This window comes from Mustelus asterias, unplaced genomic scaffold (assembly GCF_964213995.1).
Source record: "Mustelus asterias unplaced genomic scaffold, sMusAst1.hap1.1 HAP1_SCAFFOLD_171, whole genome shotgun sequence".
Taxonomy (NCBI): Eukaryota; Metazoa; Chordata; class Chondrichthyes; order Carcharhiniformes; family Triakidae; genus Mustelus; species Mustelus asterias.
Genome location: NW_027590177.1, coordinates 156,605 through 173,599, shown reverse-complemented (window position 1 = coordinate 173,599; position 16,995 = coordinate 156,605). Strand labels below are relative to the sequence as shown.

Sequence of the window (16,995 nt, the reverse complement as noted above, 5' to 3'; positions counted from 1 at the left end):
TGCCGCTGGAAATCTGAATTAAAAAGAGCTTATATTGGAAATATTCAGCAGGTCAGGCAGTAGCTGGGGTGAGAAAGACAGAATCAATGATCCAGGGTGAACTATGTGGAATAAAAATGGTGCCAAATGTAATGTAACCTCAGAAATAGGAGAAGTGGATTAGAACACAGGAAAAATAATTTCTGACTATTAAAGATATTGCGGGAAGCTGGTCAGCCAGCAGCGCATCGTTACAAGTGGGAACCTTCTTTCGACACATTTGGCAGAACTAATAATGAAATACTGAACACAGGTGAAATACACCCATTATTAGAGACAGAGGAAGTTAGACAATGACAGAGAGGTGATCAGGGAAAGCAGAGGTGAAACAGAGCAATGAATGCACATGGAGTCAGATCCACAGTAAAGGAGTCAGACCAGCCCTAAAGACATGGAACCTCTCACAGATAACAAAACTCAGCACTAACAACTCTCAATTGTAGATGAATGGTCAGAAACACTCATCTATGAAACAATTTCACTGTTTAAAATTTAAACTCTTCTGTTGGGACCTGCAGCTGGAAAGATATCAGAAACACTGGAGTCAGAGAAAAGTCTCCCAGTTGAGGAAATCCCTGGGGAGTGGGGCTGATGTCACTGTGGAATTGTGGGTGTGTGATGAGATCACAAGGAGGTACACAGAACATCTGGGTCTGTGCAAACCAGTGATCACCACACATTATGGAGGATGTGAGACTCCTTGAGAGGGTGCAGAGGAGATTGACCTGAATGGTTCCAGGGATGAGGGATTATGGTTACAATGTTAGGCTCGAGAAACTGGCGTTATTCTCCTTGGAGCAAAGGAGATTGAGGGGAGATTTGACAGAGGTGTACAAATTTATGACAGGTATAGATAACGTAGATAAGGTTTAACTATTCCCATTATCCGATTACAGGACACAGATTGAGGATTTTGAAAATGATCTACCAAGGGGATATGAGGAAGAAATTTTCCACAGTGAGTGGTAATGACCTGGAACCCGATACTTCCACTCAAAGACCGATAACATCCAGATGCTGTAATCAAATGGTGCTATCAGATATTGATGTCTTTTCGACAAATCCTCTTCTAATATACTGTAAACGAAGTTTACAAATCCCAGCACTGACAGTGCAGAAATGCAATTCAGAAGAGACAAACGTTTTTCTTGGTTTTAGTTTGCTGTATGCAAATTCTCCCCTTCTAATGCCTTGTAAAAGGAGTTTCCAAAATCCATCACCGTCAGTCCGGGATGGAAATTCACCATCTTCTCTTCAAATTCACCATATTCTCTTCTGCTGACAGGGAGCACTGCCCACATGCCCTTCTGCACTTTGCCCAGTGAAAGATGGTGGTCAATAACCTGGGTCTGTGACCAGGACACGCTTCACATCTCATGCCTTGTTCACTGCTAAGGTGGGACTGGTAGCAGACCTGCAGATCTTTAGACAAATGGGGAAGGACATCCCATGAGACAGTGGGATCTGGAGAGCAGGATTTAACATAAGAACTAGGAGCAGGAGTAGGCCATCTGGCCCCTCGAACATGCTCTGCTATTCAATAAGATCATGGCTGAGCTTTTCATGGACTCAACTCCACTTACTCGCCTGCCCACCATGAGCCTTGCTTGCTTTACTGTTCAAAAATTTATCTATCCTTGTCTTAAAAACATTCACTGAGGTAGTCTCAACTGCTTCACTGGGCAGGGAATTACGCAGATTCACAACCCTTCGTGTGAAGAAGTTCCTCCTCAACTCAATCCTAAATCTGCTCCCCCTTATTTTGAGGCTATGCCCCCCCTAGTTCTAGTTTCATCTGTCAGTGGAAACAACTTCGCTGCTTCTATGTTATCTATTCCCTTCATAATTTTATATGTTTCTATAAGATCTCCCCTCATTCTTCTGAATTCCAATGAGTATAGCCCCAGTCTACTCAGTCTCTCCTCATAAGCCAATCCTCTCAACTCTGGAATCAACCAAGTGAACCTCCTCTGTACCCCCTCCAGTGCCAGTATATCCTTTCTCAAGTAAGGAGACCAAAACTGTACACAGTACTCCAGATGTGGCCTCACCAGCACCTTATACAGCTGCAACATAACCTCGCTGTTTTTAAACTCCATTCCTCTCACAATGAAGGACAAAATTCCATTTGCCGCCTTAATTACCTGCTGCATCTGCAAACCAACTTTTTGTGATTAATGCACAAGGACATCCAGGTCCCTCTGCACAGCAGCATGCTGCAATTCTTTACCATTTAAATAATAGTCCATTTTGCTGCTATTCCTACCAAAATGGATGACCTCACAATTACCAACATTGTACTCCATCTGCCAGACCCTTGCTCATTCACTTAGACTAGCTATATCCCTTTGCAGACTTTCAGTGTCCTTTGCACACTTTGCTCTGCCACCCATCTTAATGTCATCTGTGAATTTTGACACACTATACTTGGTCCCCAACTTCAAATCATCTATGTAAATTGGAAACAATTGCGGTCCCAACACTGATCCCTGAAGCACACCACTAGTCACTGATCACCAACCAGAATAACACCCATTTACCCCCACCCTTTGCTTTCTCTTAGTTAACCAATCCTCTATCCATGCTAATACATTACCTGTAACACTGTGCACCTTTATCTTATGTAGCAGTCTTTGGTGCTGCACCTTGTCAAATGCTTTCTGAAAATCCAGATACACCACATCCACAAGTTCCCCATTGTCCACTGTGCACGTAATGTTCTCAAAGAATTCCACCAAATTAGTCAAACACGACCTGCCCTTCATGAACCCATGCTGCATCTTATCGATGGTACAATTTATATCCAGATGTCTCACTATTTCTTCCTTGATGATAGATTCAAGCATTTTCCCTACTACAGAAGTTAAGTTAACTGGCCTATAGTTACCTGCCTTTTGTCTACCTGCTTTTTTAAACAGTAGCGTCACATTTGCTGTTTTCCAATCTGCGGGAACCACCCCAGAGTCCAGCAAATTTTGGTAAATTACCACTAGTGCATTTGCCATATCTTTAAGTCATTTATTTCCCTTTCTTTCCTTTTCTGCCACCAGAGCGCCTCATCTTTCCTTTTCTGCCACCAGAGCGCCTCATCGATAAGACACTGGGACTCAGAGGGTTGATGCAGTTTGGTGGACAAGTTGTCTCCATTCTGAACAATGGGGAACAAGCTCCTCCCACTCATTGACAACTTTGCCCCCTACAAAGATGGCAGCCATGCATAAGCCCTGTTGCACACTATCCCCGTTGCACATTGGCCCCAATAAAGATGGCCGCTAACCCGGACCGATCACTCGGAGCTGGAGACCCACTCAGTGCAGCTGGAAGACCCTGGAAGCTCTTTTTCGGGGATTACACAACATGTTTAGGAAACATCTCCGCCCGGTAGCTGGATCCATCGCTCCCTCACATCCACTATTTTCTGCTAGCGATTGTGGATCAAAATAACAATCACCTCTCCAACCGCCATTCACCACACTGCGCATGCTTCACTCCCAGCCCAGCCCCGCCCCTCATTCACTCCCATTGGTTGGAGGACCAGCCGCTCCCGCTCGGTCCTCCAGTCCCGCCCCTCTGCCTCTATTGGTCCAGAGCTGCCGTCAATCAGCCGGGCATTGTGACAGTTCAGATTGAGGGAGGGGCCACAGACTCAGGCTGACTTGAAGATTATTGGCAGCATTTTCTGTTTGGGAATTCGAGCTGGGGATGGATGGTCAGTTCCCCTCTGTCCGGGTCATTACAGTAAGAAGTCTAACAACACTAGGTTAAAGTCCAACAGGTTTATTTGGTAGCAAAAGCCACTAGCTTTCGGAACCGGCTGTTCCTTCATCAGGTGGGTTTCCCCAGGACACTCATTATCACTGCAACTTTATAGGAGAAAGTCCCCGCTTCAATCCCCACTGCAAACTTTGTGTTTAAAATTGTTACTGAGGAAGAATTAATAGAGAGTTTCATGTTGAACAGGGTGACAGTTACTGTTGCCTTATTCTTTAAAAACTCCTTTACCTTTAAACAGGTAACGGTAAGTGACAGAAAACTGATCCACAGTGACCCAAAAACTAGACCTGGGTTTGATTCCCGGCTTGGGTCATTGTGTGGAGTTTGCATGTTCTGCCCATGTTTAAATGGGTTTCCTCCGGGTGCTCCAGTTTCCTCCCACAGTCCAAAAGAGGTGCTGGTTAGGTTCATTAGGCATGCTAAATTGCCCCTCAGTGTCACAGGATGCATAGATTAGAGGGATTAGTGGGGTAGGTATGTGGGGTTATGCGGACAGAGCCTGGGTGGGATTGTTGTCGGTGTAGACTCGATGGGCCAAATGGCCTCCTTCTGCACTGCAGGGATTCTATGATTCCAGATACTGCAGAAACTGCACATACTTAGAGTGTGGGTGGAAATGGGAGCAATGGAGAAAACCCACGCAGAAATGGAGAAAACTTCAAAACAGAGTGAATCTCTTCCCAAACTCAAAGCAGGTGAATAGCCTCTCCCCAGTGTGAACTTACTGGTGCACAGTGAGTTGAGATGATCTCCTGAACCCAGTCTCACAGGAAAAGCAACTGAATGGTCTCATCAGTGTGAACATGTTGTCCAAAGCTTTTGCAACACTTCCCACAGGCTGGGCACTTTTAAGGTCTCTCCCCAGTGTGAAACGTGGGTGTTTGCAGGGTGGATCCTGTTAGGGTCCTGGACTAAAACCCCTAAATTACATTAGGAAGCCAGACCAGACCCCAACAACATTTCTATGTTGGCATAAATGTGAGGTTAGAATGTTTCATTCCAGGAGTAATTTCACTGACTTGGGGATCTTTTATAGTAAAACAATCTTTATTTAATATCACAGTTCAAAGATAACTCTAACAAATGAAGCAGTTATTAACAGTTGAACAACATTTAAAAATGAAACAACTTTAATTTCTAACCTTTCATTGTTTCAGTTCCTCTTAAGAGATGTAAATGACACTTTAAATACAGTTAGCAACCATATGTATACTTGCTAGGGTGGCATGTCAGCATTGCTCACAGTGCCAGGGAGCCAGGATCAATTGTGGCCTTGGATGAATATGTGGAGTTTGCACGTTCTCCGTGTCTGCGTGGGTTTTCTCCATTGCTCCCATTTCCACCCACACTCTAAGTATGTGCAGGTTTGGTAGATTGACCCAGTAAAGTTTTTCCTCAGTGTCACGGGGATGAGAAAGGTAAATATGTGGGGCTATGGGGATAGGGCTTGGGTGGAATTGTTGTCGGTGCAGGCTCGATGGTCTGAATGGCGTCCTTCTGCACTGTAGGGATTCTTCACTGAGTCTAGACAGTCTTGAAGCTTTTAGAGAGAAAACAAGCCTTAGATCAGTTTGTAGAAACCCTCCAACAGTTCCTTGCCAGAACTGCAAAAGCTTCTTTCTTGCTGCACAGACCCACACTATCCCATGACCCTGTAACAATACTAGTCAGAAATCCAAGGGGAGCTTCTTATATAAACAAAAGCTCATTAGCTCTATCAAAGAAACAAATTTCTAGCTAAAATGAGTTATTAACTTGCTTTCAGAACCCTTGAGCCTGTAGAATAAAGCTGAATTTTTAAACATTCTCTCTAAACATAAAAACAATGTATGTAATATATATGTATATAATAAGTATATATACATACATATCCATCGCAACATTCTCATCACACTTCCCATACTTGAAGCTTATAAATGGCATCTCCCCGGTGTAAATTCGCTGTTGTGCAGAAAGCTGGGACGACAGTGAAGCCGTTCCCACACACACAGCAGATGAGTGCGTCAATCAGTTTCCAGCTCTGATGTGTAACTGAATATCTCCTCAGTCTCCACATTTCCCTGGTTTCTCACTGTGGTTGTGGATGGTGGTTTGCTTCCATGGACAAAATTCTCTGCTGTTCAGGTTATGATAAATTGTGCTGAGGTTTACAGCATGGAAACAGGCCCTTCGGCCCAACTTGTCCATGACACCCCTTTTTTTAACCCCCAAACTAGTCCCAATTGCCCACATCCCTCTATACTCATCTTACTCATGTAACTATCTAAACGTTTTTGAAATACAAAATTGTACCCGCCTCTACTACTACCTCTGGCAGCTTGTTCCAGACATTCACCGCCCTCTGTGAAAGAAATTGCCCCTCTGGACACTTTTGTCTCTCTCCCCTCTCCCCTTAAACCTATGTGCTCTAGTTTTAGACTCCCCTATCTTTGGGAAAAGATATTGACTATCTAGCTGATCTATGCCCCTCATTATTTTATAGACCTCTATAAGGTCACCCCTCAGCCTCTACGCTCCAGAGAAAAAAGTCCCAGTCTATCCAGCCTCTCCTTATAACTCAAACCGTCAAATCCCGGTAACATCCTAATAAATTTTTTCTGCACTCTTTCTAGTTTAATAATATCCTTTCGATAATAGGGTGACCAGAATTGCACACAGTATTCCAAGTGTGGCCTTACCAATGTCTTGTACAACTTCAACAAAACATTCCAACTCCTGTATTCAACGTTCTGACCGATGAAACCAAGCATGCCGAATGCCTTCTTCACCACTCTGTCCACCTGTGACTCCACTTTCAAGGAGCTATGAACATGTATCCCGAGATCTCTTTGTTCTGTAACTCTCCCCAGTGGCCGACCATTAACTGAGTAAGTCCTGCCCTGGCTCAATCTACCAAAATGCATCACCTCGCATTTATCTAAATTAATCTCCATCTGCCACTCGTCAGCCCACTGGCCCAATTGATCAAGATCCCTTTGCAATCCTAGATAACCTTCTTCACTGTCCACTGTACCACCAATCTTGGTGTCATCTGCAAGCTTACTAAACATGCCGACTAAATTCTCATCCACAATATTAATATAAATGACAAATAACAGTGGGCCCAGCACTGATCCCTGAGGCACACCACTGGTCACAGGCCTCCAGTTTGAAAAACAACTCTCTACAACCACCCTCTGTCTTCTGTCATTAAGCCAATTTTGTATCCATTTGGCTACCTCACCCTGGATCCCATGAGATTTAATCTTATGCAACAACCTACCATGTGGTACCTTGAACTAATGTTTTGTGTGAGCTTCCTGAACCCAAATCCTCCCCTTCTAAGACCAACTATATTAACATCTGTAACAGAGCTGGAGTTATTTTTCAATTCCACCAACAGACCCAAATGAACATGGTTCAGTTTGAATATGATTAACAGCAAAATCCAATCACAATAGTTACTTGTGAGTTCGCTGGTGTCTCAGGAGATTGGATGAGGTAGTGAATCCCGTCCCACACTGGGAGCAAGTGAACTGCCTCTCCCCAGTGTGGATTCGCTGGTGTGTCCGCAGATGGGATGACTGACTGAATCTCTTCCCACATTGAGAACAAGTGAAAGGCCTCTCCCCAGTGTGAATTCGCTGATGTGCCAATAGATTGAATGACTGACTGAATCCCTTTCCACACACAGAGCAGGTGAATGGCTTCTCCCCAGTGTGAACTTGCTGGTGTATCAGCAGCTTGGCTGAACGAGTGAATCCCTTCCCACATTGGGAGCAGATAAAAGGCCTATCCCCAGTGTGAACTCGTTGGTGTATCAGCAGGTCAGATGACTGAGTGAATCCCCTCCCACATACAGAACAAGTGAACGGCCTCTCCCCAGTGTGAACTCGCTGGTGTATTAGCAGGTGAGATTGGTTAGCGAATTCCTTCCCACACTGGGAGCAGGTGAACGGCTTTTCCCCAGTGTGAATTTGCTGGTGTCTCAACAAATTGGCTGAATGAGCGAATCCCTTCCCACACTGAGAACAAGTGAATGGCTTCTCCCCAGTGTGAACTCGCTGGTGTATCCGCAGGTTGTACGAGTGAGAAAATTGCTTCCCACACTGGGAGCAGGTGAACGGTTTCTCCCCAGTGTGAACTCGCTGGTGTATTGCTAGGTTGGATGGCCAATTGAATCCCTTCCCGCACAGGGAGCAAGTGAATGGTCTCTTCCCAGCATGACTGCATCGATGGGTTTCCAGCAGGGATGGGCAATTGAATCCCTTCCCACAATCCTCACACTTCCATGCCATCTCCCTGTTGTGACGACAATTATGTTCCGAAAGACTTGATGATTGGTTAAAGTCTTGTCCACACATAGAACACGTGTACAGTTTCTCTCCACTGTGAACGGTGCTTTTTTCTTCCATGTTCAAAATACAACGATATTCAGGTTATAATAAATTGACCAACTCCATCAGGTTCTGATATCATGTTTGGTTTCAGTTTCCAAACTACAAATCCTCCTCTTCTGAAACCCTGTGAAATTGATTTAAAACAGAAAAAAGGGAGTGAGAGAGAACCCACAAAAACACAAAAGCAGGTTGTGAAATTGAGCTGAATGAATCTGGGAATTTGCGGGGTCGACACTAGGAAAATTGCTGGTTTTTCATCAAAACCCAACTGGTTCACCAATATCCTTCAGGGAAGGAAACCTGACACCCAGTCTGGATCAACACAAGACTGTGGACACTCTTGGAGGAGACAGAGAAAAATAGGAGAGATCGGGGGTGAAGGAGAGGGATTTTATACATCTACAACTCAACAGATCTTTGACAGAATCTCCCAAGACCTCAACCTCCACTACCAAAGACCAGGGTAGCAGGTAAAAGTACACCCCATCAACTCCAAGTTCCCCTCCAACTCACACATCATCCTGACTTATCTGACATCCTGTACTCAAAGAACAGAAACTTTTTTTATAAATACTGGGAAGACTGAAACCATTGTCTTCAGTCCGAACTACAAACTCCATTCCCTCGCCAACAACTTCCTGGCAACTATCTGAGGCTGAACCAGGCTGTTCGCAACTGTGGTGAAATATTTCACCCCAATTTGAGCTTCCAACCACATATCCACATCATGATTAAGACCGCCTATTTCCAAGGAGACACAGGTTCAAGGCGAGAGGGAGAAAGTTTCAGGGAGAGAGTGGTGGGTGGCTGGAATGCGCTACCAGAGGAGGTGGTGGAAATAGGCACATTAGCAACATTTAGGAGGCATCTGGATGGGTGCATGCATCGGGAGGGAATAGAGGGATAAGTACTGAGTAAGGGCAAAAGATGTTTTCTTAAATTAAGGCATCATAGAACCATAGAAAATTACAGCTCAGAAACTGGCCCTTGGCCCTTCTTGTCTGTGCCGAACCATTTTATGCCTAGTCCCACTGACCTGCACTTGGACCATATCCCTCCACACCCCTCTCATCCATGAACCCGTCCAACTTTTTCTTAAATGGTAAAAGTGACCCCGCATTTACCACTTTATCTGGCAGCTCATTCCACACTCCCACCACTCTCTGCGTGAAGAAGCCCCCCCTAATATTCCCTTTAAACTTTTCTCCTTTCACCCTTAACCCATGCCCTCTGGTTTTTTTCTCCCCTAGCCTCAGCGGAAAAAGCCGCTTGCATTCACTCTATCTATACCCATCAAAATCTTATACACCTCTATCAAATCTCCCCTCAATCTTCTACGCTCCAGGGAATAAAGTCCCAACCTATTCAATCTCTCTCTGTAACTCAGCTTCTCAAGTCCCAGCAACATCCTTGTGAACCTTCTCTGCACTCTTTCAATCTTATTTACATCCTTCCTGTAACTAGGTGACCAAAACTGTACACAATACTCCAAATTCGGCCTCACCAATGCCTTATAGAACCATAGAAAATTACAGCTTAGAAACAGGCCTTTTGGCCCTTCTTGTCTGTGCCGAACCATTTTATGCCTAGTCCCACTGACCTGCACTTGGACCATATCCCTCCACACCCCTCTCATCCATGAACCCGTCCAACTTTTTCTTAAATGGTAAAAGTGACCCCGCATTTACCACTTTATCTCGCAGCTCATTCCACACTCCCACCACTCTCTGCGTGAAGAAGCCCCCCCTAATATTCCCTTTAAACTTTTCTCCTTTCACCCTTAACCCATGCCCTCTGGTTTTTTTCTCCCCTAGCCTCAGCGGAAAAAGCCTGCTTGCATTCACTCTATCTATACGCATCAAAATCTTATACACCTCTATCAAATCTCCCCTCAATCTTCTACACTCCAGGGAATAAAGTCCCAACCTATTCAATCTCTCTCTGTAACTCAGCTTCTCAAGTCCCGGCAACATCCTTGTGAACCTTCTCTGCACTCTTTCAATCTTATTTACATCCTTCCTGTAACTAGGTGACCAGAACTGTACACAATACTCCAAATTCGGCCTCACCAATGCCTTATATAACCTTACCATAACACTCCAACTTTTATACTCGATACTCCGATTTATAAAGGCCAATGTACCAAAGGCACTCTTTACGACCCTATCCACCTGTGACGTCACTTTTAGGGAATTCTGTACCTGTATTCCCAGATCCCTCTGTTCAACTGCACTCTTCAGAGTCCTACCATTTACCCTGTATGTTCTACTTTGATTTGTCCTTCCAAAGTGCAATATCTCACACTTGTCTGCGTTAAATTCCATTTGCCATTTTTCAGCCCATTTTTCTAGTTGGTCCAAATACCTCTGCAAGCTTTGAAAACCTTCCTCACTGTCCACTACACCTCAATCTTTGTATCATCAGCAAACTTGCTGATCCAATTGACCACATTATCATCCAGATCATTGATATAGATGACAAACAACAATGAACCCAACACCGATCCCTGCGGCACACCACTAGTCACAGGCCTCCACTCAGAGAAGCAATCCTCCACAAGCACTCTCTGGATTCTTCCATTGAGCCAGTGTCTTATCCAATTTACTACCTCCCCATGTATACCTAGCGACTGAACCTTCCTAACTAACCTTCCATGAGGGACCTTGTCAAAGGCCTTGCTGAAATCCAGGTAGACAACATCCACCGCCTTCCCTTCATCCACTTTCCTGGTAACCTCTTCGAAAAACTCTAATAGATTGGTCAAACATGACCTACCACGCACAAAGCCATGTTGACTCTCCCTAATAAGTCCCTGTCTATCCAAATATTTGTAGATCCTATCCCGTATCACACCTTCCAATAACTTGCCCACCACCGACGTCAAACTTACTGGCCGATAGTTTCCCGGATTTCTTTTGGAACCTTTTTTAAACAACGGAACAACATGAGCCACCCTCCAATCATCCGGCACCTCCCCCGTGAAGACTGACATTTTAAATATGTCTGCCAGGGCCCCTGCAAGTTCAACACTAGCTTCCCTCAAGGTCCGTGGGAATACCCTGTCCGGTCCTGGGGATTTATCCACTCTGATTTGCCTCAAGACAGCGAGCACCTCCTCCCTTTTAATCTGTAACGGTTCCATGGCCTCCCTACCAGTTTGCCCTATTTCCGTAGACTCCATGCCCGTTTCCTCAGTAAATACGGATGCAAAAAAACCATTTAGTATCTCCCCCATCTCTTTTGGTTCCATACACAGTGTACCACTCTGGTCTTCAAGAGGACCAATTTTATCCCTCACTATCCTTTTGCTCCTAACATACCTATAGAAGCTCTTTGGATTTTCCTTCACTCTGTCTGCCAAAGCAACCTCATGTCTTCTTTTAGCCCTCCTGATTTCCCTCTTAAGTAGCTTCTTGCACTTTTTATACTCCTCGAGCATCTGATCTGTTCCTTGCTGCCTGTACATTTCATACAACTCTCTCTTCCTCTTAATCAGTGTTACAATCTCCCTCGAGAACCAAGGTTCCTTATTCCTATTTACTTTGCCTTTAATCCTGACAGGAACATACAAACTCTGCACTCTCAAAATTTCTCCTTTGAAGGCCTCCCACTTTCCAATTACATCCTTACCAGAGAACAGCCTGTGCCAATCCACACTTCCCAGATCCCTTCTCATTTCATCAAATTTGGCCTTTTTCCAGTTCAGAACTTCAACTCGAGGACCAGATCTATCCTTATCCACGATCAGGTTGAAACTAATGGCATTATGATCACTGGATCCAAAGTATTCCCTCACACTCACATCCATCACCTGCCCTAACTCATTTCCCAATAGGAGATCCAATATCGCATCCTCTCTAGTTGGCACCTCTATATACGGATGTAGAAAATTCTCCTGAACACATTTTACAAACTCTACCCCGTCTAAACCTTTAACAGTATGCGAGTCCCAATCTATATGTGGAAAATTAAAATCCCCTACTATCACAACTTTGTGTTTCTTGCAGTTGTCAGCTATCTCTCCGCTGATTTGCTCCTCCAATTCTCGCTGACTATTGGGTGGTCTATAATACAAGCCCATTAATGTGGTCATACCTTTCCTGTTTCTCAGCTCCACCCATAGGGCCTTTGTAGACAAGCTCCCTAATCTATCCTGCCTGAGTACCGCTGTAACATTTTCCCTGACCAACAATGCCACCCCCCCACCTTTTATCCCTCTGCCTCTATCCCGCCTGAAACATTGGAACCCTGGAACATTGAGCTGCCAGTCCTGCCCCTCCTGTAGCCAAGTTTCACTGATGGCTATAATGTCATATTTCCACGTGTCTATCCACGCCTTCAGCTCATCTGCCTTCCCCACAATACTCCTGGCATTGAAATAGACACACCTCAAAAAATTATTTCCACCACACTCTACCCTTCCATTTGTGATTTTGCTTGAACTAACCTGTCTTTTTACCCCTGCTCCACTATCTGCTCTGGCACTCTGGTTCCCACCCCCTGCAAATCTAGTTTAAACGCTCCCCAATAACACTAGCAAATCTCCCTGCAAGTATATTGGTCCCCTTGTAGTTTAGGTGTAACCCGTCTCTCTTGTACAGGTCCCACCTGCCCCAAAAGAGGTCCCAATGATCCAAGAATTGGAAACCCTGCCCCCTGCACCAGTTCCTCAGCCACGTGTTTATCCGCCCAAGCATCCTACTCCTGCCCTCACTGGCATGTGGCTCAGGTAGCAATCCTGAGATTACTACCCTCGGGGTCCTGCTTTTTAACTTCCTTCCAAGCTCTTTGTACTCACTCTTTAGGACCTCCTCACTCTTCCTTCCCACGTCATTAGTACCGACGTGTACCACGACATCTGGCTGATCACCTTCCCACTTTAGAATGCTGTGCACGCGATCAGAGACATCGCTGACCTTGGCACCTGGGAGGCAACAAACCATGCGGGAGTCTCTGTCCCGACCACAGAACCTCCGGTCTGTACCTCTGACCATTGAGTCCCCTATCACTACTGCTCTCCTCTTCTTCATCCCACCCTTTTGCGCTGTAGAACCAGACGCAGTATCAGAGTTCCGGCTGTCGCAGCTTGTCCCAGGTAAAGCATCTCCCACAACAGTATCCAATTCAGTATACCTGTTGTGGAGGGATATGGCCACAGGGGAACCCTGCTCTGCCTGTCCTTTCACACTGCCATTTCCTCTCCTTACAGTAACCCAATTACCTGTGCTCTGCTGCTTAGGTGTAACTATCTCCCTAAAGCTACTGTCTATAAACTTCTCATTCTCCCGAATTAGATGGAGGTCATCAAGCTCCTTCTCCAGTTCCCTAACACGCTTTGCTAGCAGCTGCAGCTGAATGCATCTTTTGCAGGTGCTGTCGTCAGGGATACCGGAGGTCTCCCTGATCTCCCACATCCTGCAAGAGGGGCATTCCAACATCCTGCCTGGCATTTTTTTTTAGTCTGGGGAAAAACAAGAATAAACTTTCTGGGAAAGAAAAAACTTACTCTCGCCTCTGCCTGTTCTCGCCGAAGCCTGTTTTGAGCCAAAGCCCTTCAGCTCTCACTCTGCCCCCTGCTCACTCCACTGCCCGCTCAAAGGTGCGGCCTACTTTTAAACCCTCCAAAACCTTCCCAGGCTGCTGCTATATAACCTTACCATAACACTCCAACTTTTATACTCGATACTCCGATTTATAAAGGCACTCTTTACGACCCTATCCACCTGTGACGTCACTTTTAGGGAATTCTGTACCTGTATTCCCAGATCCCTCTGTTCAACTGCACTCTTCAGAGTCCTACCATTTACCCTGTATGTTCTACTTTGATTTGTCCTTCCAAAGTGCAATATCTCACACTTGTCTGCGTTAAATTCCATTTGCCATTTTTCAGCCCATTTTCCTAGTCTGGTCATGGTCAGCACAGGCTTGGAGGGCCAAAGGGCCTGTTCCTGTCTGTACTTTTGTCTGTTCTTGCACCTCAGTGACATCACCTGACTCCACCCCCCCCCCCCCCCCCCCCACCCAATCTCAGCTGATTTTTTTAAAAATTAAGGCATCATGGTCAGCACAGGATGAAAGTGAGGAGTGTGGGATAGAGGGAAAGTTGGCCGATTGGATAGGTAACTGGCTGTTTGATCGGAGACAGAGGGTGGTAGTGGATGGAAAATTTTTGGACTGGAGGCAGGTTGCTAGTGGAGTGCCACAGGGATCAGTGCTTGGTCCTTTGCTCTTTGTGATTTTTATTAATGACTTAGAGGAGGGGGCTGAAGGGTGGATCAGTAGATTTGCTGATGACACCAAGATTGGTGGAGTAGTGGATGAGGTGGAGGGCTGTTGTAGGCTGCAAAGAGATATTGATAGGATGCAAAGCTGGGCTGAAAAATGGGAAATGGAGTTTAACCCTGATAAATGTGAGGTGATTCATTTTGGTAGGACTAATTTAAATGTGGATTACAGGGTCAAAGGTAGGGTTCTGAAGACTGTGGATGAACAGAGAGATCTTGGGGTCCAGATCCACAGATCTCTGAAGGTTGCCACTCAAGTGGATAGAGCTGTGAAGAAGGCCTATAGTGTGTTAGCTTTTATTAACAGGGGGTTGGCGTTTAAGAGCAGTGGGGTTATGCAGCAACTGTACAGGACCTTAGTGAGACCACATTTGGAATATTGTGTGCAGTTCTGGTCACCTCACTATAAGAAGGATGTGGAAGCGCTGGAAAGAGTGCAGAGGAGATTTACCAGGATGCTGCCTGTTTGGAGGGTAGGTCTTATGAGGAAAGGTTGAGGGAGCTAGGGCTGTTCTCTCTGGAGCGGAGGAGGCTGAGGGGAGACTTAATAGAGGTTTATAAAATGATGAAGGGGATAGATAGTGAACGTTCAAAGACTATTTCCTCGGGTGAATGGAGCTATTACAAGGGGGCATAACTATAGGGTTCGTGGTGGGAGATATAGGAAGGATATCAGAGGTAGGTTCTTTACACAGAGAGTGGTTGGGGTGTGGAATGGACTGCCTGCAGTGATAGTGGAGTCAGACACTTTAGGAACATTTAAGCGGTTATTGGATAGGCACATGGAGCACACCAGGATGATAGGGAGCGGGATAGCTTGATCTTGGTTTCAGATAAAGCTCGGCACAACATCGTGGGCCGAAGGGCCTGTTCTGTGCTGTACTGTTCTGTGTTCCAAGTCTGAGGTCACGTACCAACCGACTCGAAAACAGCTTCTTCTCTGCTGCTGTCAGTCTTTTGAATGGACTTACCTTGCATTCAGTTGATCTTTCTCTACACTCTCGCTGTGACTGTAACACTACATTCTGCACTCTCTCATTTCCTTCTCTATGAACGGTATGTTTTGTCTGTGTAGTGCGCAAGAAACAATACTTTTCACTGTATGTTAATACATGTGACAATAAATCAAATCAAACCCTCACCCATTCCATTGTGACGTCTGGAATCTCTTAACTCTCCCTCATTGCGCATGCGCCCGGCCGCACACTGTCCCCAGTAAATACAGTAATAAGTCTCACAACATCAGGTTAAAGTCCTGGTGTTCTGAGCCAAATATTTTGCTACCAAATAACCCTGTTGGACTTTAACCTGCTGTTGTGAGACTTCTCACTGTGTTTATCTCCAGTCCAACGCCGGCATCTCCACACCAGTAAATATGGCGGCTGTTTACACGGGCCTGTCTCGGGGAAAAGCCTGAGCAGCTTCCGCCGCTACAAACGCCGCATCGGAGCTTCGGCCCGCACGGGATGTTTATGAGGCCTCCAAACCTACCCGCCGGCTCCATCCCTCCCTCATGACCCATCCCACGGTATCTCACCGGCTGAGAATCTCCACAACCGCCTCGATCGTGAGTTCTCATCGGCACTGCGCATGTTCTCAGTCACAACAGGAGTGTTCGCGCCTAGACCCGCCCCTCGTTCACTCCGATTGGCTGGAGGACCAGCCTCTCCTGCTCGGTCCTCCAGCCCCGCCCACTCTTTCTATTGGTCCAGAGCCGCCGTCAATCACTCCCCGGGTGAGCTGGAGCATGCGCACTGCCGATGCTAGGCTCAGGCTGCAAAGCCGCAGGAGCAAAGCCTCAGATTGAAATCAATGGGTTGTAAAACAGGAAGTCAGGGTTCCAGTCAACAACAACTTCTATTTATTTAAAATCCTTAACATCAGAAATCATCCCAGTGCACTTCACAGGAACATCCAGATACATCAGGATATATTAGCACAGATGACCAAAAGATTGGACAAGTGGTGAGTTTTAAAGAGTCTTAAGGGATTTGATTTATTATTGTCACATTTGATTGATTTGATTTATTATTGTCACAAGTATTACTATGAAGTTGAAAAGTATTGTTCTTGTGCTGGACAGACAGAAACATACCATTCATAGAATGCATAGGGGAGACGGAAAGGAGAGTGTACAGAATGTAGTGTTACAATCATAGCTGGGGGTGTATAAGATAGGTCCATTCAGAAGTCTGATGACAGCAAAGAAGAAGCTGTGAAAGTAGAGGCGTTGGTGGGCTTTCTTAACTATAGCATCAGCGTGGCGGGACCAGGACAGGCTGTTGGTGATTTGGACACCTAGAAACTTGAAGCTGTCGACCATTTCCACTTCATCTCCATTGATGTAGACAGGGGCGTGTCCTCCACTCGGCTTCTTGAAGTCAACGACTATCTCCTTCCTTTTGACATTGAGGGAGAGATTATTGTCGCCGCACCAGTTCACCAGCTTCTCTATCACTTTCCTGTACTCTGTCTCATCATTGTTTGAGATCCAATCCACTATGATGGTGTCATCAGCA

The 16,995-nt window shown here is 45.6% G+C and overlaps 2 protein-coding genes across 2 annotated transcripts in view; both read right to left on the bottom strand.

Moving 5' to 3' along the window:
* LOC144485195 (uncharacterized) overlaps positions 1 to 3,531 on the bottom strand; it is a 73,056-nt gene extending 69,525 nt beyond the window's left edge. Inside the window, exon 1 of the mRNA XM_078203402.1 lies at positions 3,491 to 3,531. The gene's annotated coding sequence lies outside the window, so the exon portion shown is untranslated. The remainder of the gene's footprint in view (positions 1 to 3,490) is intronic.
* Positions 3,532 to 4,968: 1,437 nt separating this feature from the next.
* LOC144485201 (uncharacterized) lies at positions 4,969 to 16,308 on the bottom strand. Its single transcript, XM_078203408.1, has 2 exons — positions 16,014 to 16,308; positions 4,969 to 8,316 (listed from the first exon to the last, which is right to left on the bottom strand). Exon 2 carries the CDS (start codon positions 8,205 to 8,207, stop codon positions 7,254 to 7,256), a length of 954 nt encoding a protein of 317 aa, XP_078059534.1. The 5' UTR covers positions 8,208 to 8,316; positions 16,014 to 16,308; the 3' UTR covers positions 4,969 to 7,253.
* Between the last annotated feature and the right edge of the window lie 687 nt (positions 16,309 to 16,995).

What these genes read in the sequence shown, in the direction of transcription:
- LOC144485201 (XM_078203408.1), bottom strand. Translation starts at nt 8,207, where the DNA reads ATGGAAGAAAAAAGCACCGTTCACAGTGGAGAGAAACTGTACACGTGT.